Source organism: Vipera ursinii (assembly GCF_947247035.1).
Source record: "Vipera ursinii genome assembly, chromosome: 4".
Lineage (NCBI taxonomy): Eukaryota > Metazoa > Chordata > Lepidosauria > Squamata > Viperidae > Vipera > Vipera ursinii.
Genome location: NC_139514.1, coordinates 76557174 through 76584982, shown reverse-complemented (window position 1 = coordinate 76584982; position 27809 = coordinate 76557174). Strand labels below are relative to the sequence as shown.

The 27809-nt window shown below is 43.0% G+C and overlaps 1 protein-coding gene across 1 annotated transcript; it reads right to left on the bottom strand.

The window, feature by feature from the left end:
- MXRA5 (matrix remodeling associated 5) lies at positions 1–27809 on the bottom strand (the record flags this gene model as incomplete). Its single annotated transcript, XM_083361484.1, has 6 exons — positions 1–1909; positions 10477–11377; positions 12264–16856; positions 21916–22306; positions 26075–26195; positions 27595–27809. The coding sequence occupies 6 exons, from the start codon at positions 27807–27809 to the stop codon at positions 1–3; spliced, it is 8130 nt and encodes a 2709-aa protein (XP_083217610.1).

The window sequence follows — 27809 nt, the reverse complement described above, 5'->3', positions numbered from 1 at the left end:
TTAGAATATGTGTATATAGGAAGCTTTGGAATCACTGCCTAGCATATTTTTAGCAGTGCATTTATAGACACCGGCATCCCTTTGTGTAGCCTGCTGGATGATTAGGGAGCCCTGAGGATGAAGGAATTTGTTTCCATACAGACGAGACTGAGCTCCTGTGGCTAGATGCAGTTTCTCTGGCAGTTCCCATGTTATTTCTGCTTTAGGAATTCCAATGGCCATACAATTCAGCTTCACTGTATTCCCTGGCCTTGCATAAATGACAGATGCTGGTTCACTTGTGATCCGGGGTGGGTAGGCAATCACAATCACAAGAACTTTCATAAGGGAAGAGCCATATTCTGTGGCTACCTTACACAGGTAAGTCCCTCTATCAAATACAGAGGCCTCACGTACAATGAGAGAGCCATTCTCAAACAGGAAGAATCGTCCAATGGCCTGGGGACCATCTAACACCATTCCATTAGGCAGAGTCCAGGCTACATGAGCTCGCTGACCAGGCTGGGTGGCACAGTGAAGCTGTAATGTCTCTCCATTGATGATGCTCACCAGGTTGTTATAATGATTGCTGATTTCTGGTTTCACTCCCACTTTGAGGAAGACCATCCTCTCTGCATAGCCCCCTAGGCTTCTGGCAGTGCAACGGTAAGTCCCAGCATCTGCTGCAGAAAGAGCACTGATGTGAAGTATCCCATCTCTTTTGTGATAAAATCTCTGCAGATGATTGTGTTTCAGCAGTTCGGTACCATTGGGAAGGATCCAGGCAGTTCTGGGTGAGGGGGTCCCATGGACAGAGCAATTTAAATTGATGCTATGACCTGCAGTGGCTGTAATCTTTTCAGTAACAGGATCCCCAAAGAAGGGTTTTTCCATATGATCCACAACCTGAAGCTGCACAACTAGGCGGGCCTCTCCCCCTTCATTTCTGCCAATACACACCAGCTGCACAGCATCTGTGTGCCTTACCCCACGAATATCCAGTGTTCCATTGCGATGTACAGTGATTCTGTTGCCATAATAGGGGGCAGGGAGGATCACTCCTTCTGGGAAAGCCCACATGATACGGGGAGATGGGATGCCATCTGCCTTACAGTCAATAAGTTTCTGGCTGTCTTTTACAGCCGTTTCTCTGACTGAGGTGATGGTGCTAGGGTGACCATTTATTTTAGGGAGTTGAACATTGACATGGATCCAAACAATTTTGCGATCCTCTCCAGCACTATTGCGTGCTACACATGTATAGTTGCCACTGTCAGATCTTTGGGCTTTTTGTATGAGAAGTGTCCCATCTATGTACACTTGATATTTATCTGATAAGACTGGGATTGGTCTATTGCTTGGGGATAACCAGAATACTTTTGGAGTAGGCACCCCTTTTGCTTCACATCCTACAGATATTGCATCACCATATGGGATGTTGAGAATGACATAGGTTTTATTCCTAATTGTGGCAGGTTCGGCTACTACTTTAACCTGCACTTTCATTTCATCTTTACCAATCTGGTTCTCGGCATAACAAGTATAGTCTCCTTCTTCTCTCAGGCCTACTTTATTGAAATACAATGTTCCATTATTAAATACTACAAATCTCTTTGCTTGGCTTCCACTGTCATCTGATTGCACAAAGGTATTAACCATACTTCCATCTGGAAGACTCCAGGAGATCTCAGGGTTTGGTAGACCTGTGGCAATACAATCAACTTTTAAATCTCCTCCATATATCACTTTGTGATTATTCTCATTCTTGTGTTCAATTTTAGCAGGTTTCATCATCACATTCACTTTGAGGACCACATAATCATCTCCAAACTTGTTGCGGGCCATGCACATGTAGTCTCCTGCATCCTTGTCAGTGACAGAGTGGATAACCAGAGTTCCATTGCCAAATACCTTGATTCTGCTGTCCAAACTGTTTTAAAGGGGGGGGGAAGGAAGGAGAATATATTAAACCATCATCTGTTCAGCTACCAACAAACAAAAATAATTGTCTTCAATTGCAAAATAAACTGACTTTATTTTAATGAAAGGATGTTTTTATTTACTTCCAATTTCCCTTTTGAAGACTGTGATTTTATTTATAAAACTGAGCCCTGCAAAAACACACACACACACACACACACACACACACACATCCCTAATAACTATAAAAGTACGAATCCCGGGCATATCTGTACAACAATATAAAATTCTCGAACCCTGGGATGGAAATAAAACAGCTGTTTATTGTTAAAATAGTAAAAACAATAAAACCATAAAAACAACTATTTACAATCTAACATAACCTTAGCTTTTGCTGGTCCACTGCCAGGAATGATCGGAGAAGATGGGATCGGCGGGAATGAATAACAGAAGGCAAGAACAACAAGTGGATACACCAGAGAAAAAATGGGGGGTGGCAATGGAAGAGCACATGCAATGTCGAATCAGGATACACATCCCATAATGACTGTGGGAGGAGGATGTTTGGAAGATGGATCAGCAATAGCATTGTATGACCGGATGCAAGAAAGACAGGTGGAGAGGATAGAAATGCCAGGAGTGTTCTGAACCAGCCTGCTACCGGCCTTGCAGAAAGGCAAACCCCTGTATAAACAGTAGAGACTGGAGAGCGTCTGAGGCTGGAAAGCGTTTGCCAAGATTTATTACACAAACAACAGAACAAGAAACGAAACACTGGAACTTGAATCCTCAAACGGAACGGTTGCTTTCAGCAACCAGCCCTTCCCCAAACACTCCTTTTATTTAGAGTTCAGGGCATGGCCTCCCTGTGCCTCCTTCCGAGGAGTCCCACAGCCTTTCTCTGCTTGTTCCTGCTTGACTGCCTCCTGCGTCGGGCGTCCTTGAACAGGGCCAGCTGTGGGTCATCATCATCCGCACTCTCGGGCTTGCGCAGCTGAGAAGAGGGCCCTGGCTGGGGGCTCTGCGAAGCCTCCAAGCCATCATCAGCAAGCTCGTCTTCAACACCCTCCTCCTCCCCCTCATCTGAGTCATCCGAGACATCCGAGCCGGCTGCCAGACCCACAGGCTGGCCCTGAATCACAACACTATCCCGCACCGCAGGGCCCTTCCCCCGGGGCTGCCGATCCGGATGCGGTCGGGATGGGAATTGTTTGTGAAAAGCAGTCACCAACGCAGGGGCATGAACGGCGGTCGCGTCTTCCCATGTGAAGTCCTCCGGCCCGTACCCTTTCCACTCGATCAGGTACTGGAAACGACCTTTCAACCAACGGGAATCCCTGATGCTGGCGACCTCGTACTCGGGGGTGCTGCCTCCATCACGAGGTCCTGATGGGGGAGGTTCCGCTTGGCGGAGTGGACAAGCCGGTTGTTCGGGGACCAACAGGGACCGATGGAAGACTGGGTGCACGTGCAGGGAACGTGGCAGAGTTAAACGATAGGCGACCGGGTTGATGACAGCCTCGACTGGGAACGGTCCAAGGTAACGGTGGTCCAGCTTCCTCACCGGCCGTGTGGATGGTAGGTTCCTGGTGGACAGCCAGACCCGATCCCCCACCGATAGTGGAGGCGTATCCCGTCTCGACCGATCGGCAAACCTCTTGTAGTCGGCCTTGGCTTTCTCCAGCTGCCGTCGCACCAACCGATGGATCGCCTGTAACTCCGCCATGAAGTCGTTCGCTGCCGGCTCCGGTGAGTCCACGGGAGAAAGGGGGAAAAACTGGGGGTGATAACCCACATTGGCCAAGAACGGTGTCATCTGCGTGGAGGTGTGCTGCGAGTTGTTAAAAGCAAACTCGGCTATGGCCAGATAGTCCACCCAATTGTCCTGCTGCAGGTTGACGTAGCAGCGCAGATACTGCTCCAGGATACCGATGACCTTCTCGGTACCCCCGTCAGTTTGAGGATGATGCACGGACGAGAGGCAAACCTTAATGTCCAACGCACGCATCAACTCCTGCCAGAAGCGGGCTGTAAACTGGGCCCCCCTATCGGAGACGACTCTATCGGGGAGGCCGTGTAGCCAAAACACCTGTTGGATGAACATGCGACTAGTGGCGCGAGCTGACGGTAAGCCGCGACAGGGGATGAAGTGCGCCATCTTGGTCAGCATGTCCACCACCACAAACACTGTCGTGAAGCCGGAGGATGGGGGTAAATCCGTCAGGAAGTCCATGGACACAGCCCCCCAGGGTCTCTTGGGTGTTGGCAAAGGCTGCAGTAAACCAGGCGGGGCCCCTGTCGCTGACTTGGCCTGCCTGCATGGGATGCAGGAGGTGACATAAGACTGGACGTCGTGTCGGACTCGGGGCCACCAGAAGGTACGGAAGACCAGGTTCAGAGTCTTAAACAGGCCAAAATGCCCCGCTGCCGGGTTATCATGACACTGGCTGAGGACGAGTCCCCTGAGTGGCCCTCCTGGAACATAGAGCCGGTCACGATAATACAAGAGTCCATCCGTGACCGTCCAAGGCGAGTCTGGCCCCACCTCCTCCTTCCGCTGAGCCACCCACGCCTCCTGCTGCTGCGCCTCCCGGATCCGAGCCCGTATATCAACCGGCTCCCGCACCGCAGCAAAAGACTCGACGGGGATCACTGTCCTGGGCAGAAGCTTGTCTTCCACTCGGGTATATTCGGGCTTCCTGGACAGAGCATCCGCTCTCTGATTGTGCCCGCTTGGTATGTACCGAACCCGGAAGTCAAACCTCGCAAAGAAAAGGGACCACCGGATCTGGCGTTGGTTCAAATTCCGAGCGGTCTGCAGGCTTTCCAGATTCTTGTGGTCCGTCCGGACCTCGATTTGATGCCGCGCCCCCTCCAGATGATGTCTCCAAGCCTCGAACGCCGCCTTGATGGCCAGCAGCTCCTTCTCCCAGATGGTATAGTTGCGCTCCGAGGGGTTCAATTTCCGAGAGTGATACGCGCAAGGGAAAAGGGTACCGCTGGGCGTCGTTGCCTGGAGTAACACGGCCCCAATGGCAATGTCGGAGGCGTCCGCCTCCACGACAAACGGCCGTTGCGGGTCAGGATGCTTCAAGATGGGCTCCTTCATGAAGGCGTCCTTCAAAGCCTGGAACGCCTGTTGTTCTGGTGCGTTCCACTGGAACCGAGTCTTCTTCTGCAGGAGCCGGGTGAGGGGGGCTGTCAAGGCGGCAAAGCCATGGATGAATGTTCGATAGTAGTTGGCAAATCCAAGAAGTCGCTGAACATCCTTCACGCGATGCGGGGGTTGCCAACTCTGCAACGACTCAACTTTACTCGGCTCCATGGCGATGCCCTCTGGAGAAATGCGGTGACCCAGGAAATCGATGGTCACCTGGTAGAACTGGCACTTCTCTAACTTGGCAAACAGCCGATGTTCCCGGAGGCGCTGCAGGACCTGACGGAGATGCTGATGATGCACTTCACGCGACGGGGAGTAAATCAGGATGTCGTCCAGGTAAATCACGACAAACTGGTCCAACAGATCCCGAAAGATGTCGTTCATAAAATGCTGAAACACAGCGGGGGCGTTGGTCAGGCCAAACGGCATCACCGTGTACTCAAAATGTCCATAGCGAGTACCAAACGCCGTCTTCCACTCATCACCCGGCCGAACTCTGACGAGGTTGTAAGCTCCACGCAGGTCCAGTTTCGTGAAGATCTTAGCCTCCCGGAGTCGGTCCAAGAGCTCGGGGATGAGGGGCAGCGGGTAACGGTTGCGCACCGTGATGGCATTGAGTTTCCGGTAGTCACAGCAAAGCCGTAACTCGCCCGACTTCTTTTTGACGAAGAGCACGGGCGCAGACACTGGCAAGGACGAGGGCTGGATGAAACCGCGAGCCAAATTCTTTTCCAGGAAGTCCCGCAATGCACCCAACTCGGGCTCCGGCATGGAGTACAAACGCCCCACTGGGAGAGGCGCATCAGGGACTAAATCAATGGAGCAGTCATAGGGCCTGTGCGGGGGTAACTGATCCGCCTCTGACTCGCTGAACACATCAGCAAAGTCGGACAGTTCAGGAGGCAAGGAAACCCCTGGGGAACCCTCCACCTGGCCGGCACAGATATGGCGGGAGTGGTCCACGCACTGCAAGCTTGGGAAGGTGACCAAGTTCTGAGACCAATAGATCTGTGGATCATGCGCCCGGAGCCACGCCAGTCCCAAGACCACGGGGAAGTGCAGATCCGAAGTGATGTAGAACTGGATGGCCTCCACATGGGAACTGATGGCCATACACACTGGTTGCGTGGCGGCCGTAATAGGCCCGGACAGGAGCACTCGACCATCGATAGTCTCCACTAACATGGGCGGATCCACCGGACACTGGGGAACAGCCCATTTGGCCACAAAGGCCGAGTCCATAAAGTTTGTGGTAGCCCCAGAGTCAATTAAGGCATGGACTGGAATCCCCTCTGGCTTGCCAGGAAGGATCAGACGTGCCTCCAAAATCAAATGCCGTGGAGGTTCACAGGCACCATCGGAACGACGTCGCTCGGTGTGGTTGTTGGGGGTCGCCCGATCTATCACACCGTCTAGATCGGGCTCGGGGCGTTTCCCGACAGCAAAGTAGGGGACTTTCTCGGGGCAGGCTTGGTCACTGATGCCCGCTGATGCTTCTTTGGGCAAGAAGCAGCCAAATGTCCAGGGTCCCCACAGTAAAAACACAACCCCCCCGATCGTCGTCTGTCCATTTCCGTCACCGATAGACGAGACCTGGCGGCACCCAGCTCCATTGGCTCCTCCCTTTGGACTGGGGGCTCACGCACAACAGGGGCGGCAGGGGCTGTGGGGTGGCACGGCGACTCTTTCGCTGCTGCAGCCGGGCATCGATCCGCAGGCAAAGATGGATCAGCCCATTCAGGTCTGAGGGAATGTCCACGCGGGCCAGCTCATCCAACATCTCCTCCGACAATCCATCCTGGAAGGCATCCACGAGCGCAGCCTCGTTCCAGGCGGAATCCTGGCTAAGCAGCCGGAAATCGCTGATATAGGCCTGTAGGGGGCGTTGACCCTGCCTCAGAGCTTTCAGGCGTCGGGTGGCAGTCTGCATCTTAATTGGGTCCTCGTACATTAGGCGCATATGGTCACAAAACCCCACAAAGTTATCCAACAAAGGGCTAGGTTGTGCCAGCAGAGGCGTGCCCCAACGAGCTGCATCCCCCGAAAGAAGGCTTAACACGAATCCCACCTTATCCCGGTCAGTGGGGAAATCAGCTGCTCTCACGCTGATAAAAAGCTGGCATTGTCCCAGGAAGGCAGGAAACAATTCTGGATTGCCAGCAAATTTATCCGGCATTGCTATCTGACATTTCCTCCTGGGTGGGGGTGCAGCATGTACCTGAGCTTGCAGTTGAGCCACCTGAGCTGCCAGCAAAGTGAGTTGCTGAGTGAGCTGAGCATTCTCGGCACGTAGCTGCTCCATCTTAGTAGTAAGGGGTGGGAGGCTGAAAGCAAACTGTTCTGAACCAGCCTGCTACCGGCCTTGCAGAAAGGCAAACCCCTGTATAAACAGTAGAGACTGGAGAGCGTCTGAGGCTGGAAAGCGTCTGCCAAGATTTATTACACAAACAACAGAACAAGAAACAAAACACTGTAACTTGAATCCTCAAACGGAACGGTTGCTTTCAGCAACCAGCCCTTCCCCAAACACTCCTTTTATTTAGAGTTCAGGGCGTGGCCTCCCTGTGCCTCCTTCCGAGGAGTCCCACAGCCTTTCTCTGCTTGTTCCTGCTTGACTGCCTCCTGCGTCGGGCGTCCTTGAACAGGGCCAGCTGTGGGTCATCATCATCCGCACTCTCGGGCTCGCGCAGCTGAGAAGAGGGCCCTGGCTGGGGGCTCTGCGAAGCCTCCAAGCCATCATCAGCAAGCTCGTCTTCAACACCCTCCTCCTCCCCCTCATCTGAGTCATCCGAGACATCCGAGCCGGCTGCCGGACCCACAGGCTGGCCCTGAATCACAACAAGTTGAGAGGGCACAGCAGTGAAAGGCAGGATTGACAGGAATAGGAAGGGCAAGGAAAGGAACAATAAGAGAAAAGAAAGTGGCAAGACAGGGACACGCGCAAGGGGATGCCGGACTATTAAAGCAATTACGGTTAGCTAAGACGGACAGCCCTGTTACACGATCAATGAGCAGGGCACTGAGTCAGCAAGGTTTTACAAATGATCTCCCCACCACAAACACTCACTATGATGACACTGGCAGTGGACCAGCAAAAGCTAAGGTTATTTTAGACTGTAAGTAGTTGTTGTTATTGTTTTATTGTTTTTATTATTTTAACAATAAACAGCTGTGTGTGTGTGTATGTATGTATATATATATGTATGTTTGTGTATGTACGTATGTATGTATATATATGTATGTATGTATGTGTGTATGTATGTATGTATGTATGTATGTATGCGTATGCGTATACATAAACATAAAAAAGGTAAAGTTTCCCCCCGCACATGCATGCTAATCATTTCCAACTCTAGGGGCCAGTGCTCATCTCCATTTCAAAGCCAAAGCCACTTGTACATATATATATAGGGACGTGGTGGCTCAGTGGGTTAGGACGCTGAGCTTGTCGATCAGATGGTCGGCAGTTTGGCGGGTCGAATCCCGAGTGCCGCGTGACAGAGTGAGTGCCTGTTACTTGTCCCAGCTTCTGCCAACCTAGCAGTTCAAAAGCATGTAAAAAATGCAAGTAGAAAAATAGGGACCACTACGGTAGGAAGGTAACAGCGTTCCGTGTGCCTTTGTCACAATTATGACAAATCATGGCTTGAACTATCTTGCTTTGCATGTAATGAGTCTATCTCATATATTAGTTTCCCCTTTTAAGTTGCATTACTGAAATAAATGAACTTTTGCACGATATTCTAATTTTTTGAGTTTCACCTGTAGTTAACTGAGGTTTAGCAGGCTGAAAGTGCAGGGGCCGTGAAGTGGCCTCCACAAGAAAACAGTCTCAGAGAAGAACAAGTGACAAAAAAGAAAGCCTGCCCCTCATGGGTAGAAATAGGTAAATGAGAAGGTGATAGTTCAAGGAAGGGGGTGGGATTAGGATTGCATGCTGGAAAGGTGGGGAGAGAACTGCATCACTTTGAGGGAGAAGTGGAAAGAAGTGTGGAGAGCTTAGGCTGTGCTGAAGGAAAAAGGGAGTGATCCCTGAATTAGGCACATTAATATTCTAGTAAAGGAACAATGTAAAAGCTGAAACCACATTCACTGGTCACCTCAGCTAAATGGCTTTGGTGTGGTAACAGTTATCTTCTACCTTATTTCTACTATGCAGAACTCCATAGTTCCTGTGCCTCCCCGCCACTGGCCTCTGCCTGCTGCTAGTGCTGCTGCTGCAGGGTGAAGCAAGACAGGTAGTGAGGTGGAAATGATGCCACACATCAGCCCCTATGTGCCTGACCCCTCCTTCCCATCTGGTCCTCCAGTCAGCCTGCTGCCCACCGCCCTATCCACTATGACCCCAGTGAACAGGAAGGTTGGTGAGCCCCCATCCACAAAAGGCAGCCAGGACTCCCCACCCTGGCTGAGTCCAGCCCCAAAGCTGCCCCACACAGCCTGAGAGGGCTGGTGAGGCTCCTCTGGTACAGGGCTTTTCAACCTTTTCACCCATTGTACCACTTTTAGGACAAGGCAATATCCGAGTACCAACAGTCAGCCAGCAAGGTGTCAAAAACTTGACCCAAAAAAATAAAAGGAAAAAATGATAAAGTACAAGTAGTCCTTGACTTACAACAATTTGCAACAAGATATAATTATGTCACAAGCTGTAATATAGAAATAGAAAGTGACCTCACCACTGCAGTTGGAAAATGATTCTGTGCTAAGAAGTAAATTGTCCCTGTCTTACTTCCCATTCAAACATCAGCAGAGCATAGTTTTAGCTTTATCAAATCCATCCAGGATGCATAAAGCATTGCAAGGACTGAAACTGTGACCTAGTTCCTGCCTCAGTATATCTGTCTCCTAGGGTCAAGTTTAGCTATCAACTGACCTGGCTTATTTCTGAAAATACATACATAAAATCAAGCAATCCATAAATGTTGTAATGTTACATGAAAGAAAAATACAATGGTATTAAAATTATAATATGTTTGCTGGTTAGTTCATATTCAGAAACAATGATATATAGTTAGATTCTGATGCATCTTTGCATATTCAAGATATAAGATGATAATTTATAATCATAGAACATAAAACAAATGTCCAATTTTTTGAAACTCAAATGGTTACAGCAAATTACAATTGAGGTAATTTGAATTAATTTAGATAATCAATATATTTATTCTCCAGAAGTTAATAATTTCTCCCATTAATATCTTAGTAAAGGTTAAACTTTGGGAGCAACTTCTGTAAGGACTTTGAAAGTCTTACCCATAGCTTAGGAAGCCACAGATAATCATGGAGCCACAGTCCATGAATCCCAGGCTTAATGTAGATATTACTGGAATGAATGAAAGGATTATATTGATTTGAAGAATCTATAAAACCAAAATGCAACAACTTATACATGGAATGCCAAAATAAAGATTTACCTCTGTAGAGAATCCATTATTCTTTTTGAAGGAAGCCTCCAGATGATCCATGGCCAGGGATCCCCAGAGGCACTGCAATCCAGTCGTAGGGTGCTACCATACATTACATCTGTTCTCTGGGGTGAGCTTCCTGTGATCTTCACATTTGTTGACTGCTTTTTGACCTGCAGCTGTACAGTTCTCCTGACTGCTCCAACCATATTTGCTGCAATACATTCATAGCTCCCACTGTCTTTGGGCAAGACATGGCGTATGTAAAGGGTTCCATTTGGAAAAACAAACAGATTACCATGGACAAACTGAGAGGGCCAAATCTGAGTCCCATCAAAAAGTAACCAACGGATGCCAGGTGGAGGGGCTGCTTTTGCACTACAGTGAATGTTAATGTTTTGCCCCATATTGAGGGAAATATTTTCTTCTTTCTCTTGCTCAATAATTGGTGGCAAGGCAGCTATGTGAAGTCTCACTGCAATACTGTCAGCTCCTGCAGCATTGCTGGCTATGCATTTGTAAATTCCCCGATCTGAAAAGTTAGTGTCTTTCAGGAACAAGGTTCGGTTCTCATATAGCATAACCCTTCCCTCCGTAGTACTCACAGTTTGAAATATTTTACGGTTAGGAAAAATCCAAGAAATGTGTGGGTTTGGGATTCCAGTGGCTTGGCAATCCATAGTCACTTTTTCTCCAAAATAAACAGTCAAATCCTTAAAGCGAGAACCCAGCATTTTGGGCTGTTGAGCTATGACAGTCAACAGGACAATCATTTTATCAGTGCCATGAGAGTTCTCAGCAGCACACAGATACTGTCCACGGTCCTGAAGCTGAACATTGTGAATAAGGAATGTGCCATTTTTCAAGACGTCAAAACGTTGTATCTTTGTTTGGGCTATCATTGTTGCTCCTAAAGTTTCAGAGTAGAAAAATAAAACACAAGTCATTGTTTCAACACTTTCTAAAGTACTTATCATCTCTTAAATAGAACTTAGAAATGCACTGCAATACTCTTAACAAAATCTAAGATTCACAGATTTAAGTACCATATTTTTTTATTTTATTTTATTTTTATTTTTATTCCATTTATATCCCGCCCTTCTCCGAAGACTCAGGGCGGCTTACAAGCTTAGCAGTAGCCTTCATTCTATGTATATGCCTGCTTATTAGGGCTTTCACACACCCCCAAGCAGCATTACTACAAAGTCAGCTTAATTGCCCCCAACAATCTGGGTCCTCATTTTACCTACCTCGGAAGGATGGAAGGCTGAGTCAACCTTGAGCCTGGTGGGATGCGAACCTGCACTAATTGCAGGCAGCTGGTGTTACTTAAGGAGGCATTTGCTTCAATCATTCAATAAAAATTAGTGACTTTAAATATAGGGTGTCTTTTTAACATTAAAAGAATCACCAAGACCTATAACATATATTAGGGTATTCTTCAGATATTTTAAATCTCCTGATCCTATGCTCTTGGCCAGATTGGCTGGAATTAACATGGAACCAATTTACTGACTTAACCCATCAAATATAGCTTCAGTGAATTTCACAATAAAGATGGGAATGCCTATCGAGATATAATTCTTTATTTTGCATCAATAATGCACACCAAAACTGCAAATATGCATGATGCAACAATCTAATTTACTGATTGGTGAACAAATTTATAAAAGTACTGCACTTCTGAAATCATCCAAAGAAACAAAAATACAAGCTTATTATTAAATAAAATGCATTTGATGTCATTGATTTTATAACCTACTGCAGCTGTTGAAATGAGCTGATAAAAAGGTTACCTGGAGAGATTTTTGTCCAAGAAAGGAGAGGCTTGGGTTCTCCTGTGGCATCACATGGGATAGCAACATCTGACTCAGCTAGGGCAGAAAGACGGTTAGACATTTTAGTGATAATTTTAGGTTTTTCTCCTTGTTGTGTTAAAGGCACAGAAGACTGAATGAGACTTGAGTTGAAAACCTTAATTCTATCCAATTTAGGCACAAATAACACATTTGGATTATTATAATAGATACCACTGGAAGACTGCAAGGTTGAACTCACTTGAGATTTTATTTTTGGAGTAGTGGAGGAAGGAATGATTGTGCCAGGTGCTAGTACAGTATCCAAGGATATAGGAGGTGCTGCAATAGTGGTGGCTTTTAAAGAAGTGCTATGCATTATCTTCTTGGTAATAGAGAGAAATGTTTTCTCAGTTGTGTTTACTAGAACTGGTAGATTAAGCTCCAGTGGTTTAGAGTTCATTCCCAAGTGTTGAAATATCCTAGTTCTGTTTATCAGAAATGGTGGTCTTGCATTGTGCAAATATGGTATAGCATGATTGATTTTTCTGCCAGGCTTATCTCTACTTTCAGGAAGAAAGTTGGTGACAAACACTTTGGAATAAATATTTTGTCTGATTTCATCTTGGTTGTCAGATTTGCCTGGAATAGGCATTTTAAGTCTGTATAATGGAGCAGGTGTGGGGGTAAGGAAAGTTGAAGAGATTTTTCTCTCTTGTATGGTATAGGCTGCATATGCTGTTATCTCTGGTTTATTGGTATAATGAAGGGGCACTTTGTGAGTTATAAAATGATGAAAAAATCCTGATGCAATGAGATATGGAGGTTTCGTAGTCCCCCTCCCATGAATATACTTTGGAGATGAAAAACCTGGGTTTTTTCCAATTGGTTGATTTGGAACATTTGGATTTAATGAAAAGCTGCTGTATGGCCTGCTATCTGGATATATTAGTTTAACAGATGTGTGGGGGATTTTTGTTGAAGAATTATATGATAAATTAAGATTCTTAGGCGTTAATGGAGGAAGAGTAGTGAGCATTGAAATGGATACAACTGAGGGATAATTTTTTTCATTTCTATATATTTCAGTCTCATCATCATGATTATGGAACTGGCTAGTAATTTCTTTGGAGTATCTTGAAGTTGGTAGAATGTGTGTTTTATTTTGCCAAAGATCAAGAATTTGGTTCATTTCTGTAGTTATTATAGAAGTACGATCAGAGACTGAACTGTGATGAGATATAGTCATTTTTTCAACTTTATGAAAAAATGGTTCCACTGTAGTCTTTATTAGGTAATCTGAAAACTTCCATAATTTTTCTAAAGATGGCAGAATTTCAGGATGTTCTGTTTGGCTAACAGATAGATACTGTTGAGTAGATAGCTTTGATTGAGCTACCCTTGAGTCAATAACTTTTGTGTAGGCTGATGAGACAAAGTTAGCTTTAAGTTCTGGAATCACTGAAGAGGTAAGACCAGAAGATGATGTTGAGCTTTCTCCTAAAATGTTTGTTGTGGGTGTATTTGTCACTTTATTATAACCTATGGGTAACTTATTTTCTGAAGGTGTTGCATACTCTGGATTGTGAGATAATTGCAACTGTTTTGGGAGTGATGTAGTTACCGAATGATACGTGGATGTCACAGTTTGACTTTTCTGATCCTTTATGACACTAGAAAGAGTTAATGGTGTTTTAAGTAATAAAGAAGAAAGATGAACAGCTGAAGTTGCTACTGTGTCCTGGTTTTTTTGTAAAGTAGTTGTATTTTTTAATGATGAAGAACTCAGTTTTTGTATTTCATCCTCAGGCTTCTGATTTCCAGCCATAAAACCTTGCATGGTTTGAGTAGCATTGTCAAGTCTAGATAGTTTTGGAACAGAAGATATCTCTTCTAAATTAAAAGCTGTAGGAGTAATAGGTTTTGGTCTTTTGAATCTATTTGTTCTCCGTCTCCCATATGGTCTTCTTCGTGAATGCTTACTGATCATTGGTTCAGGTGTAGTCATTTTTCTTTCATATGCTGTTATTGTGGCTGCTGTAGTTGGATTGTTAGTAGTAGCAGCTGTCAGCATCTGTTCTTTCTTTTTCAGTGGATGAATAGTACTTTCTATAGTATAAGAATATTTTGTTTTTTCAGGATTCACATTTGTTAATATTAGGCTTTTAGAATCTGTAAATGGAATTACTTGTACATGTTCTATGCTGTCATGTTCTTTAGGAGCAAAATCTGTCATTTGAGCAGCAGATGCAACAGTAGTAGCAGAGTTGTTGATTTCAGCATGTGTAAAATCTATTGCAACATTACTTACATTACTCATAGATTTAGATTGTAAATATTGTTTGCTAGTTTTCGTCTTATGGCTTTTGGCAAGGACAGGATCTTTGACTGAAATTTCTGAATATGGATTAGGTGTGGCTTTCTCCTTGTTGCTGACTATCATTAAAGCGCTCTGAGTATAAGGTAAAGCTTCTTTTTTTGAGATTCTATTCATTTCTCCATGAAAATTTTCTATCCTTTTTGTTTCTGCTACTTTTGATTGGTCTGTGTTCAAATCACTATGATCCCAAGGTTGTGTCTGTATAGTTGGAGAGAATTGGATCTCCTGTGATACAGAGGTTTTCATGTAGGATGGATCTTCTGGCATTTTTGACAATTCATGTTCCACATGCACTGCTGAAGAAAGTATTTGTTCTTGATTATAGTTCTGCATGCTGATGACAGAGGGAACGGTGACTGAAAATAATTCTGCTTCATCCAAATGGGAAGTATCTGCTAAAGATTCTTTTCCATTGATTTCCATAGCACTCCTTGGTAAGAGACTGGAGATAGGTAGATGACTTCTTGTAGTCCAATGTGTAAAAGGAATCTCTGATGTGCTTCTTAGAAGAGGAACAGAAGTTGTTGTAAATCTGGGAAGACTTTTTCTTCGGACTTTTGCCAAAATGTTAGCCCAGTGCTGAGGATTAATTTGTTTGTTTGTTATATGAATTCTCCTCCTAGATTCAAATACTCTTCGACCCTCAGCAACATTAATCTCTTCGGTCCTATCAATGCCTTTCCATAATTTCATTTTGCGTTTTCCTTTTTTATTTGTTCTTACCTGAACATGAGAAATGTCATCACTCTTCTGTTTAAGTGATAGTTCAAAGTTTTTGAGATGAAATTTCTTGCTTGGCATACCATCAATTTCTTTATCACCTGATCCCTCATCATCTCCTATGACCTGCCCCCTTACTGAGGTTCTTAAACTAGATTGCTTTTTAAATTTTATGCTTTTAGAAGATCTGTCAGAAACCACCTTATTTACTGTTACTTTAGCAACAACTTCATCTGATCCTTGTTGATTGATGGCCACACATCTGTAATAACCGCTGTCACCTACGTGACTGTATGGAATTAATAATGTGCCATTTTCTATCAAATATCCACTAGAAGAGTTTGACAAATCATTAATCATTTGGTTGCTTGGAAGTATCCAGCTTAAATGAGCATCTGGTATAGCCACTGCACTACAAGGCAATAGTATGGAATCCCCCACATTTTTTTCAATTTTTGGTAGTTCAGAATCAACTTGCTGAATAACTGTGGGTTGCACTAGAACTCTGTAGGCCACTGTGTCTACATCATCTCTCACTTGGGCAACACAGTGATATATCCCTGAATCAGCATAGGCCACCGACTTGATGATTAATTGGCCACTGCTGAGAACAGAAAACATTTTTCCTTCCATTTTGAATGGAGCTTTCAATTTTGTCCCATCTGGGAGAATCCACCTTATAGAAGGACTTTCTGATGCTTTGACATTACAACTAAGCTGAACATTTGAACCTTCTACTATACTTTGAGCAGCTCTAGTGTGCTGGTCTTGCTCTATCATAACCCAACTGCTTCTCTGTTGCTTGTTTTCATGAGGTTGAATAGTTTCAGAAACTTGGGAAGAAAAAGAGAGAACTACCATTTTTCCTGTGCTCTGATGTCTGTTTAATTGGATGTGTATGAATGGCTGCATCACCCAGGTAGGCTCAGCAAAGATTCTGCCTTTGACACCTGTGTAATAGGGAGCATCATAATCAGTGCCTTGCCTATAATGATAGCTTAATTTAGGTTCATGAATAAGCACATGTTCTCTTTTAAGTTTGACAGGCACTTCACTGTAATATGCAATAAGCTTCCACAACTTCTCATAGTTTTCTCGGTTCGTATGGCATTCCACATCCAGAGAAATAGTATCATTGACAACAATTTTATAAGGAGAGATCTGATTCCACTGAATTTTGGTAGACTCTGTTGGTTTTTTAATTTCACATTTGAGGTTCACTGAGTTTTTGTGTTCATCGGTCAAGTTCAGAGTAATGTTCCATGGAGGCCACTGAAATTCTTCCATTAGTAACTCAGAAATGTCACCTTCTTTATCCTCATCATTTTCCTTGATGTTGATGCTTTGTTTTAATGGGGACTGTATGATTGGCTTTCTGCAGGAAATGTCTTTCATATTTTGAATATCTTGTTTCTGGAATTGTTTAGGAAAGGTACATTTAGGACAAAGCTGACCATCCTCATAGGCTTTATCTTTTTTACACTTTAGGATACCTGAAAGGCAAAAAAGAAAATCATAAGACTTTTGTTTGTCTTTCTCTGCTGTTCCATGTTTTAAGCTATACTTTGAATTTAATTAAATTATTGTTTTTAAGTGGTCAGAAATTATTTATTTTTATCTAGTTTGTTCATGTTCTTTTCAAGTTAATGCTGTCTAGGTTAACCATTAGATAATGCATATTTTTATAAATGTGTCATTTTATATTTATTAACTTATTTTCATACTACCAAATAGCTCATTGGTTCATAAATAAGTTTATATAATAAAATAAATCTAAGTACATGTTACCACTATTATGCATTTTTACAGAAACAGATACAATTGGAGAGAATATTTAATTGAAAATACTATAAAGTGTCTTCATTTCTCTTGGGTTTGTCCTTTCTTTCCTTATTCCCATTTGTAGCTATAATAATTTATTGTAGACATTTACCTATATAAATGAGATCTCAGAATGATCTTCTCTTAAATCCTACTAGTCATCCCATAATTGATCTTAGTGGTGACTTTTAATGACACTTATCTAGTGTGCATCCAAATATCCTTTGGAACACCTGGAATATACTGGTTCCAAAACTGTTTAATGGAATGGATAATTTCTTCTAATACTCCTGAGAATTAGTCAAGAATTAGTCAAGTCACCCGCAAGAGGCTCTTTAGTTCCTCTTCACTTTCTGCCATTAGAGTGGTATCATCTGCATATCTTAGGTTGTTGATATTTCTTCTGGCAATCTTAATTCCAACTTTTGATTCATCTAGTCCTGCCTTTCTCATGATGTGCTCTGCATATAAGTTGAATCAACAGGGCAACAGTATTTAGCCTTGCCGGATTCCTTTCCCAATTTTGAAACAATCAGTAGTTCCATGTCTAGTTCTCACTGTTGCTTCTTGACCCGCATACAGGTTTCTCAAGAGACAAATGAGATGGTCTGGTATTCCCATCTCTTTAAACACTTGCCATGGTTTGTTGTGATCCACACAATCAAAGGCTTTAGCATAGTCAATGAAGCAGAAGTAGATGTTTTTCTGGAACTCTCTAGCTTTCTCCATGACCCAGCGTATGTTGGCAATTTGATCTCTAGTTCTTGTGCCTCTTTGAAATCCTTTCTGTACTTCTGGTAGTTCTCGATCCACATACTGCTGGAGTCTAGCTTGTAGGATTTTAAGCATAACCTTACTAGCATGTGAAATCAGTGCAATGGTGCGATAGTTTGAACATTCTTTGGCACTGCCTTTCTTTGGAATTGGAATGTAAACTGATCTTTTCCAATCCTGTGGCCACTGTTGAATTTTCCAAATTTGCTGGCAAATTGAGTGTAGCACTTTTACTGCATCGTCTTTTAAGATTTTGAATAGCTCAGCTGGAATACTGTCACCTCCACTAGCTTTGTTGTTGCTCAGCTTTTCTAAGGCCCACTTCACTTCACATTCTAGGATATCTGGCTTGAGGTCAGTGACCACCTCATCGTGGTTATCAGGGATGTTAAGCTCATTCTTGTGTAGTTCTTCTGTGTAATTTTGCCACCTCTTCTTAATCTCTTCTGCCTCTGTTAGGTCCCTGCCATTTTGGTCCTTTATCATGCCCATTTTTGCATGAAATGTTCCCTTCATCTCTCCAATTTTCTTGAGGAGATCTCTGGTCCTCCCTATTCTATTGTTTTCTTCTATTTCTTTTAAGAAGGCATTTTTATCTCTTCTAGCTATTCTCTGGAATTCTGCATTTAGTTGGGTGTATCTTTCTTTCCCCTTCATGGATTACTGCCTTGTCGTGGCGAAGGGGCTTGCGTAATTCAATGAAGCTATGAGCTATGCCATGCAGGGCCACCCAAGACGGAAAGGTCATAGCAGAGAGTTCTGACAAACGTGATCTACTGGAGAAGGAAATGGCAACCCATCTTTGCCATGAAAACCCTATGGACAGTACCAAAAGGCAAAACAATATGAAAACCCTATGGACAGTACCAAAAGGCAAAACAATATGACGCTGGAAGATGAGCCCCTCAGGTCGGAAGGCATCCAATATGCTACTGGGGAAGAGCAGAGGGATAGTACTAGTAGCACCAGAAAGAATGAAGTGACTGGGCCAAAGCCGAAAGGATGCTCAGCTGTGGATATTTATTTTATTTATTTATTTATTTATTTGATTTGTATACTGAACTTCTCCCGAAGGACTCAGGGCGGTGAACAGGGACATAAATACCAAAATACCCAAAATACAGAAATTAAAAACAAATTAAACCCTAGTGCCCAAATGCAGAAAATAAATTACTTTATTTATTTATTTATTTATTTATTTATTTATTTATTTATTTATTTATTTATTTATTTATTTATTTATTTTTATTACATTTATATCCTGCCCTTCTCCGAAGACTCAGGGCAGCTTACAAGCTTAGCAGTAGCCTTCATTCTATGTATATGCCTTCTTGTTAGTGCTTTCCACACACCCCAAGCGGCATTGTTACAAAGTCAGCTTATTGCCCCCAACAATCTGGGTCCTCATTTTACCTACCTCGGAAGGATGGAAGGCTAAGTCAACTTTGAGCCTGGTGGGATGCGAACCTGCACTAATTGCAGGCAGCTGGTCTTACTTAAGGAGGCATTAGCCCTCTGCTCCACCAAGGCTCCTTAAAACAATAATTAAAACAAAACCCATCAGACCAGGCCGGCTTGTTCAAACAAATAGGTTTTTAAGTCACGTCGGAAGGAGCGAAGGTCGGGAGCCATCCGGAGCTCAACCAGTAAACGGTTCCACAGGTCAGGCACACCCACAGAGAACGCCCTCCCCCTGGGGGCCACCAGTCGGCACTCTCTGACCGGTGGCACCCTAAGGAGGCCCTCTCTGTGGGAGCGCACTGGACAAAGGGAAGTTGATGCCGGCAGCAGGTGCTCCCATAAGTAACTCAGACCCATGCCATTTATTCTATTGTTTTCTTCTATTTCTTTGCATTGTTCATTTAAGAAGGCATTCTTATCTCTTCTAGCTATTCTTTGGAATTCTGCATTTAATTGGGCATATCTTTTTCTCCCTTGCCTTTCGCTTCCCTCCTTTCCTCAGCTATTTGCAAAGCTTCCTCAGACAGCCATTTTGCTTTCTTGCATTTCTTTTTCTTTGGGATGGTTTTGGTTGCTACCTGTTGTACAATGTTGCGAACCTCTGTCCATAGTTCTTCAGGCACTCTGTCTATCAGATCTAATTCCTTAAATCTATTTGTCACCTCTACTGTATATTCAACAGGGATATGATTTAATTCATACCTGACTGGCCTAGCGCTTTCCCTTACTTTCTTTAATTTAAGCCTAAACTTTGCAACAAGAAGCTCATGTTCTGAGCCACAGTCAGCTCCTGGTCTTGTTTTTACTGACTGTATAGAGCTTCTCCATCTTTGGCTGCAGAGCACATCATCAATCTGATTTCTGTGTTGACCGTCTGGTGATGTCCATGTGTAAAGCCATCTCTTGGGTTGTTGGAAAAGAGTGTTTGCTATGACCATCGTATTCTCTTGACAAAATTCTATCAGCCTGTGTCCTGCTTCATTTTGTACTCTAAGGCCAAACTTGCCTGTTATGCTGGTTATCTTTTGGCTTCCTACTTTAGCATTCCAATCCCCCATGATGATAAGGACATCATTTTTTGGTGTTAGTTCTATAAGGTGCTATAGGGCTTCATAGAACCAGTCAATTTTATCCTCTTCAGCACTGGTGGTTGGGGCATAGACTTGGACTATTGTTATAATAAATGGTTTGCCTTGGATTCGAACTGAGATCATTCTGTCATTTTGGGGATTGTATCCCAGTATTGCTTTTCCTACTCTAAAATGGACAGGAATGGGTGAATTTAATTCAGATGACCATCAGTTATACTACTGCGGGCAAGAATCCCTCAGAATTGACTATTGACTATGAAGGCTACTCCATTTCTTCTGAGGGATTCTTGCCCGCAGTAGTATACCTGATGGTCATCTGAATTAAATTCACCCATTCCTGTCCATTTTAGTTCACTGATTCCTAAGATGTCGATGTTCAGTCTTGTCATCTCTTGTTTGACCACATCCAGCTTTCCTTGATTCATGGATCTTACATTCCAGGTTCCTATGGAGAATAAATCTTTACAGCATTGGCCTTTCCTTTCACCACCAGACATATCCACAGCTGAGCGTCCTTTTGGTTTTGGCCCAGTTGCTTCATTCTTTCTGGTGCTACTAGTACTATCCCTCTGCTCTTCCCCAGTAGCATATTGGATGCCTTCCGACCTGAGGGGCTCATCTTCCAGCATCATATCTTTTTGCCTTTTGGTACTGTCCATAGGGTTTTCATGGCAAAGATACTGGAGTGCATTGCCATTTCCTTGTCCAGTGGATCACATTTTGTCAGAACTCTCTCCTATCTGTCTTGGATAGCCCTGCACAGCATAGCTCATAGCTTCATTGAATTACACAAGCTCCTTCGCCACGACAAGGCAGTAATCCATGAAGGTGAAACATGATGGATATCATGTTTAAAATACAGATTACAGGATAAATTGGAAAGGCTGAATTTTTACAATACATTACATGAAAACACCTCAAGATAATTTAATACAGATTGTTATCAACTTAGAACCACAATCATAACAAAAGTATTGATTGCTGAGCAATGCAGTCATTAAGTGAGTTATCATGTCTCCTCACTCAATTTTATGACCATTTTTACCACAGTCATTAAGTAAATCATATGGTTACATGAATTATGTGGCCGTTAAGCAACTCTGGTTTCCCAACCTGTTGGAAGACAGCTGGGAAGGTTGCAAATCATGATTGGGTATGAATGCAAAATGCTGCAACTATCATAAATTGAACCTGAATTGTGATCACCTGATTGTGGGGATAATGCAATAGTGATAACTTCAAGGTTATAAGTCACTTTTTCCAAGGCTGTTATAAATTCAAATTATCATTAAAGGAATGGTCATAAATTGAGAACAACCTGTGTAATGCCTATACCCACAGTATTTCTGGCCAATTCCTTCTGAAGGTGATTTCCTACTACTGTTTGCTACAAAGTACTTCTTACCTGCAGATTTCTCAGTCCATTCAAGGAACCATTTCAGCCTGCAGTCACAAGACCAGGGATTCCCATGAAGATAAATATTCTCTAGTAGAGGCATCTTTTCAAAAATTCCCTTAGGTAATGTTCTAATGGCATTTTCAGATAAATAAAGATATTTTATTGTTGATACCCTGAAGTAATCAAGGATTAAGAATGTTGAAAATGTGTTTGGGTGAACCTGCTGAAGCAGGTTTCCTTCCAAGTGGAGAAGTCTGAGGGAAATTAAACCACTGAAAGCATTTGGATGGATGAATTCAATTCGGTTATGGTCCAGGTGCAGTCTCATCAAGTTGAAAAGCCCTTGGAAAGTTTGGTCAGTTATAACCTGCAGTTTGTTATAGCTTATTTTGAATACCTAAAGGGACAAATAAATTAATATGTTACTATCTTTATTGATATTAGAACTTTACAGGAAAGGCATGTTTTTTATAGAGATAGGAAATTTGTGCCCCACCAGACATAGCTAAATTACAATTCTCAATGTTTCTAGGAAGCATGGGCAATTGTGAAGGTTGATGAATGTGTTTTTCAACAATATTTAGAGAGTCATAGTTTACACATAAGTGGTACAGGTTAACTTAATGGCTCAATCTAGAGATCCTTAGTTATCCATGTTCAGAATTAAGGGACTTTGAGTTAGATACATAGTAACAAAATCATTGGCCTCTATATAGACAGATTTTGTGTGCCTACTGGAAACCATTTTTGTTCACTAATACTTAGGAAAATGACTGTCAGAACTCATATATATTAAGGGGAACTCTTTTCTATTTCTAATTCTTCCACCACTCTGGGTTCTGCCAAACTCCTGAAGGGGAGGGGGGAAGATGCTGTGGGCTGTCTCCTTGTTTCTCTCTATCGCTACAATGTATCCCCTCCATTGTTCTACATATTCAACCTTTGAACTATCTCTTCCTTGATGTTACCTTGGGGTGAGAAAGGAATGTGATCCTGAATTCCATAAGGCAGACATGTCAAACACAAGGCCCAGGGGCCAGATCCAGCCTGCGAAGTGGTTTCATGTGGCCCACAAAGCCATCCTGGAAACAGTGAGGGAACGGCCCCCACTGCCTTGGCGCTGGCCCAGAGACCCTCCTCCTGCCAGAGACCCTCAGATCTGTCCCACTCCTGCCCAGGCCCCCATAGGCACCCTTGATGCGAAGGATGTAGAGCTGGCCATGCCCACCCAGTAGGCCACTCTAGCCATGCCCACCCAATATCATACCCACCCGGCCCCCTGAGGGCAACCGCAATGCTGATGCGGCCCTCAATGAAATTGAGTTTGACACCCCTGCCATAAGGAAAAAAAATAACTATCTGGGATATTGCATATCACTTAATGGCATAAAAATGGATCCCCAAAAGGTCCAAACAGTATTAGATGGGCTCTGCCCCACACCAGAAAGCAATTGCAGAGTTTCCTTGGCATCACAAACTTTTACTGACAATTCATCCCCTCTTTTGCCCAAATTGCATTACCAGTTACAAACCTGTTCAAAACCAAAGGGGAGGGAAAACCCAGACCAAGCCAACTAGTAAAATGGACAATGGCTTAAAAAGCTATTTTCCACAGAACCTGTGTTGAGACACCCGACACCAATAAACCTTTTGTGATTCAGGCTGATGCCAGCTATATAGCAGTGGGGGCTGTATTTTTACAAGAAAACGATGAGGGTGCCTTGCAAACCTGTGCATACACATTGAGGAAGCTCACAGAGGCAGAACAAAGGTGGGCAGTCTGGGAGAAAGAGGCATACGCAATACGATGGGCTCTTCTCACTTGGTGGCACTTCCTGGAGGGGAACAAAATTCCTTTCCAAGTGTGGACTGACCACAAGAACCTGGAAGCACTAAAACAACCAAGGAAATTAAACCCTAAACAAGCAAGTTGGTTGCAACACTTCCACCATTTTAATTTCACGTTAAAACATTTGCTGGGGAAAAAACCTTTTGGCAGACACTTTGTCCAGAATGCCACAATATAACAGTGCTCGAAGCAACATAACAAAGCCACTAATGCCAAATAGATAAATGGCAGCAAAAGTCACCACCTGAGCACAAGCCAAACTCCGAAAACCTTTAGCAAGCCAAGCAGGGATTGAGTTCATAAAAAGCACTAGAGACAGATGAATGGTTCCTAAGCCATAAGAACTTATGCACCATGACAGATGGTCTGCCATAGTTTGGAAGAAAATTGTACATACCCCAAAGTCAGAAACTAACATTAATGCAATGGTGCCATGACTCAAAGTCCGCAGGCCATTTTAGACTTGTGAAAATGTTGCATCTGATCAAAAGGCAATTTTGGTGGCCATTAATAAAAAAGGACATTGAAAGCTATGTGGATAGCTGCCTGGTTTGTGCCGCAGCAAAGAGGTTATAAGGAAAGACACTTGGCTTACTGCAACCGGTGTCAACCCCCTAAGCACCCTGGAAGGAGATCTCCATGGACTTTATCATGGAATTACCCAAGAATGTAGGAAACACAGTTATCTGGGTTGTAAGGAATCTATTCTCCAAACAAGTACATATTATTCCCTGCTCAAAGATTCCAAATGCAAAAACACTTGCAAAAATGTTTGTCCAACACATGTACTGACTTCATGGAGCCCCACAGCACATCATATCCAATAGAGGAATGCAATTCACATCAGAGTTCTGGAAAGCATTCCTAAGCCTATTAGGAACCAGCCAGGGACTATCATCTAGTCATCATCTGCAAACAAATGGTTAGACTGAACTATCGAACTCAGTACTGGAAAAGTACTTAAGATGCTTTATTAATTACTAGCAAGATAACTGGACCAACCTCCTCCTGTTTGCAGAAGTTGCCTACCACAATGCAGCCCATTCCAGAACACGCTACATTCCTTTTCAAGTGGCAATATGACAGAGTTTTAACCTGATGCCAGAACTTCCATCAGCCGACCCTGAAATTCCTTTCCTAAAGGAGTGGATTGCACAACTCAATAGTCAATAGTCAGAAAAGCCCTAGATGAAGCTTGACAAGCATATAAAATGCAAGCTGATAAAAAGAGAGTTGAGCCAAAACCTTTTAGTGTGGGAGAGAAGGTTTACCTATCCACCAAATACCTAAAATCCCTACAACCGTCCAAAAAACTAGGACCCAAATATTTTGGACCATTCCCTATCACCAGAATCATAAACCCTGTCACAGTAGAATTAGAAGTCCCCCAAACCCTCAAACAAATCCACCCAATCTTCTACTGCAGCCTTCTAAAACGTGAGCAGCAGTCACTATTAAGACCAACTGTTGCTCCTCCCCCTCCTCCCATTATGTTGGAAGGGGAACAACATTTTGAAATTAAGGCAATCCTAGACTCTAGAAAACACCATGGCTCCACCCAATATCTAGTGGCATGGAAGCATCTTCCACCCTCCCAAAATGACTGGGACCACAAACATCATGTTAAGGTTCCTAAGCTCCGTAGAAAATTTCACGCAGCATACCCCAACAAACCACACTAATCCATATCTTTTACATGTTTCTGTTCTCTCCCTCAGGTGGATCTCTCTCTCTTTTAAGGAGGGCAGGATGTCAGAAACCATATATATTAAGGGGAACTTTTTTCTATTTCTAATTCTTCCACCACTCTGGGTTCTGCCATACTCCTGAAGGGGAGGGGGGAAGATGCTGTGGGCTGTATCTTTGTTTCTCTCTATTGCTAAAATGTATCCCCTCTGTTGTTCTACATATTCACTCTTTGAACTATCTCTCCCTTGATGTTACCTTGGGGTGAGAAAGGAATGTGCCTCCAGCCATTTAGCTTATCTCCTGTTTTGGAAGAGAAAGCTCGAAGACCCAACAACCTTGTTGCAAACCTGGGACAGACCGACATTATCAGCACCTTTCCCACAATGGACTTAATACCTAGAGATTGGCCCATTCAAACTTGCTTGGGACTTTTTTAACCTATTGATCTCAGCGGGAAACCCTCAGATCCTTCTTATTATGTCTGCTGCCAGCTTCTCTTAATAAAAGTTCCTTTTGGAAGAAACTGCTTCCATAAGTTCTGCTTTGTTAGGATGAGGTTTTGAAGTGGGCCCTGATATAGACTCTAAGTGTTGTGATTTATTTAGTAAATATTATTTCTGGCTTTACCTGTAGTGATGACAGATCTTTTAAAGCACCATTAGGTATGTTTTGGATGTCATTGCCATGAAGCATGAGCAATTCAAGCTTTGAAAGTCCTGTAAATGAGTTTTCGGATACAGCTTGAATGCTGTTAAACCTGGAGAAAAAAGAAATGGAGATTTGTTCCATCATTCACCATTATTCTGTAATGAAAAGGTTTGTTTGGTTTATCCATAAATTCTAAGTGGACTTTGAGAAAGTTAATAAATCATTTTAACAGTATTATTGTATCTGCAAATGACATGTCACAAATTGTTTTTTCCTTCCTTCCTTCCTTCCTTCCTTCCTTCCTTCCTTCCTTCCTTCCTTCCTTCCTTCCTTCCTTCCTTCCTTCCTTCCTTCCCTATAAATTATAAATAAATTCCACTTGGAATTTAAATTCATGGAAAATGCCAATTAGAATGGGCTTTTTCTGATAAAATTCTCCTTAAATGAATAAAAAAGTATGTGGATGACATTTATAAAATGGAAGCCTGCAGAATAAGTTCTAGTAGCTGAATTATTAGATCTGTACATGTTGGAAGTAATAAGAAATTTGACTGATAATATAAATCGACTAGAATCAGTGCCAAGAACAGATTAACTTAAACACATCTGTTGGCTTTTATGCCTAAGGCAGGACTAGATCTCACAGTCTCCTGATTTCTAGCCTGGTGCCTTAATCACTAAACTAAAAACATGTAGGAGGAGAAAAGATGAAAGCAATACCAATGGCAAGTATGATTTATTCATTTATTTGTATCTCACCTTTATTAGTTTTACAAATAACTCAAGATGGCAAACATACCAACATGCCCCCTTCCTCCTATTTTCCCCACAACAACCCTGTGAGATGAGTTAGGATGAGAGAGAATAACTGGTCCCAAATACACATCTGGCTTTCATGGCTAAAGTAGAATTTGAACTCATAGTCTCCTGCTTTCTAGTTTGTTGTCTTAACCACTAGACCAGGGGTGTCCAATCTTGGCAACTTTAAGACTTGAGGACTTCAGCTCCCAGAATTCTCCAGCCAACATGGCTGGCTGGGGAATTCTAGGAATTGAAGTCCACAGGATTTAAAGTTGCCAAGATTGGACATCCCTGCACTAGACCAAACTGGATTTTATTTGATTCACCTGATACAGTAGAAACAAATGAAACAAATTTAGTTAGAAATTGATGGGGTTGGAGAGTATCTCACATTTAATCAAAAATTTGAATTACAATAGTTAAAGTGTTTACAACAGTCACTAATCTCTTTATGAAAGGTATTTGATGGATTTATATTATAGTTTAGTTCCTTGACAATATTTATTTATTTATTTATTTATTTATTTATTTATTTATTTATTTATTTATTTATTTTTATTCCATTTATATCCCGCCCTTCTCCGAAGACTCAGGGCGGCTTTACAAACTTAGCAATAAACAATGCTTCACCTCGATGACATGTAGGATTAATTTCATAGAATTGTATTAAAGAATATAAAACTCCACAGAAAAATTACTATACAAACCCCAAATTAATTCGTTCCACATGCTTAGAAATTTTTGATGGCACAGCCGCTAAGGACCGAAATGTGCAGTGAACTTCACTAGGAACATAGCAGGCACATGGCTGAGGACATTCCAGGATGACTTCTGAAATCCCCAGGCAGAGAATCAGCACCATGAATAGTGTCTCCAAATTTGGTTGCCTTTGCATCTTCCTAAAATTCTTCAT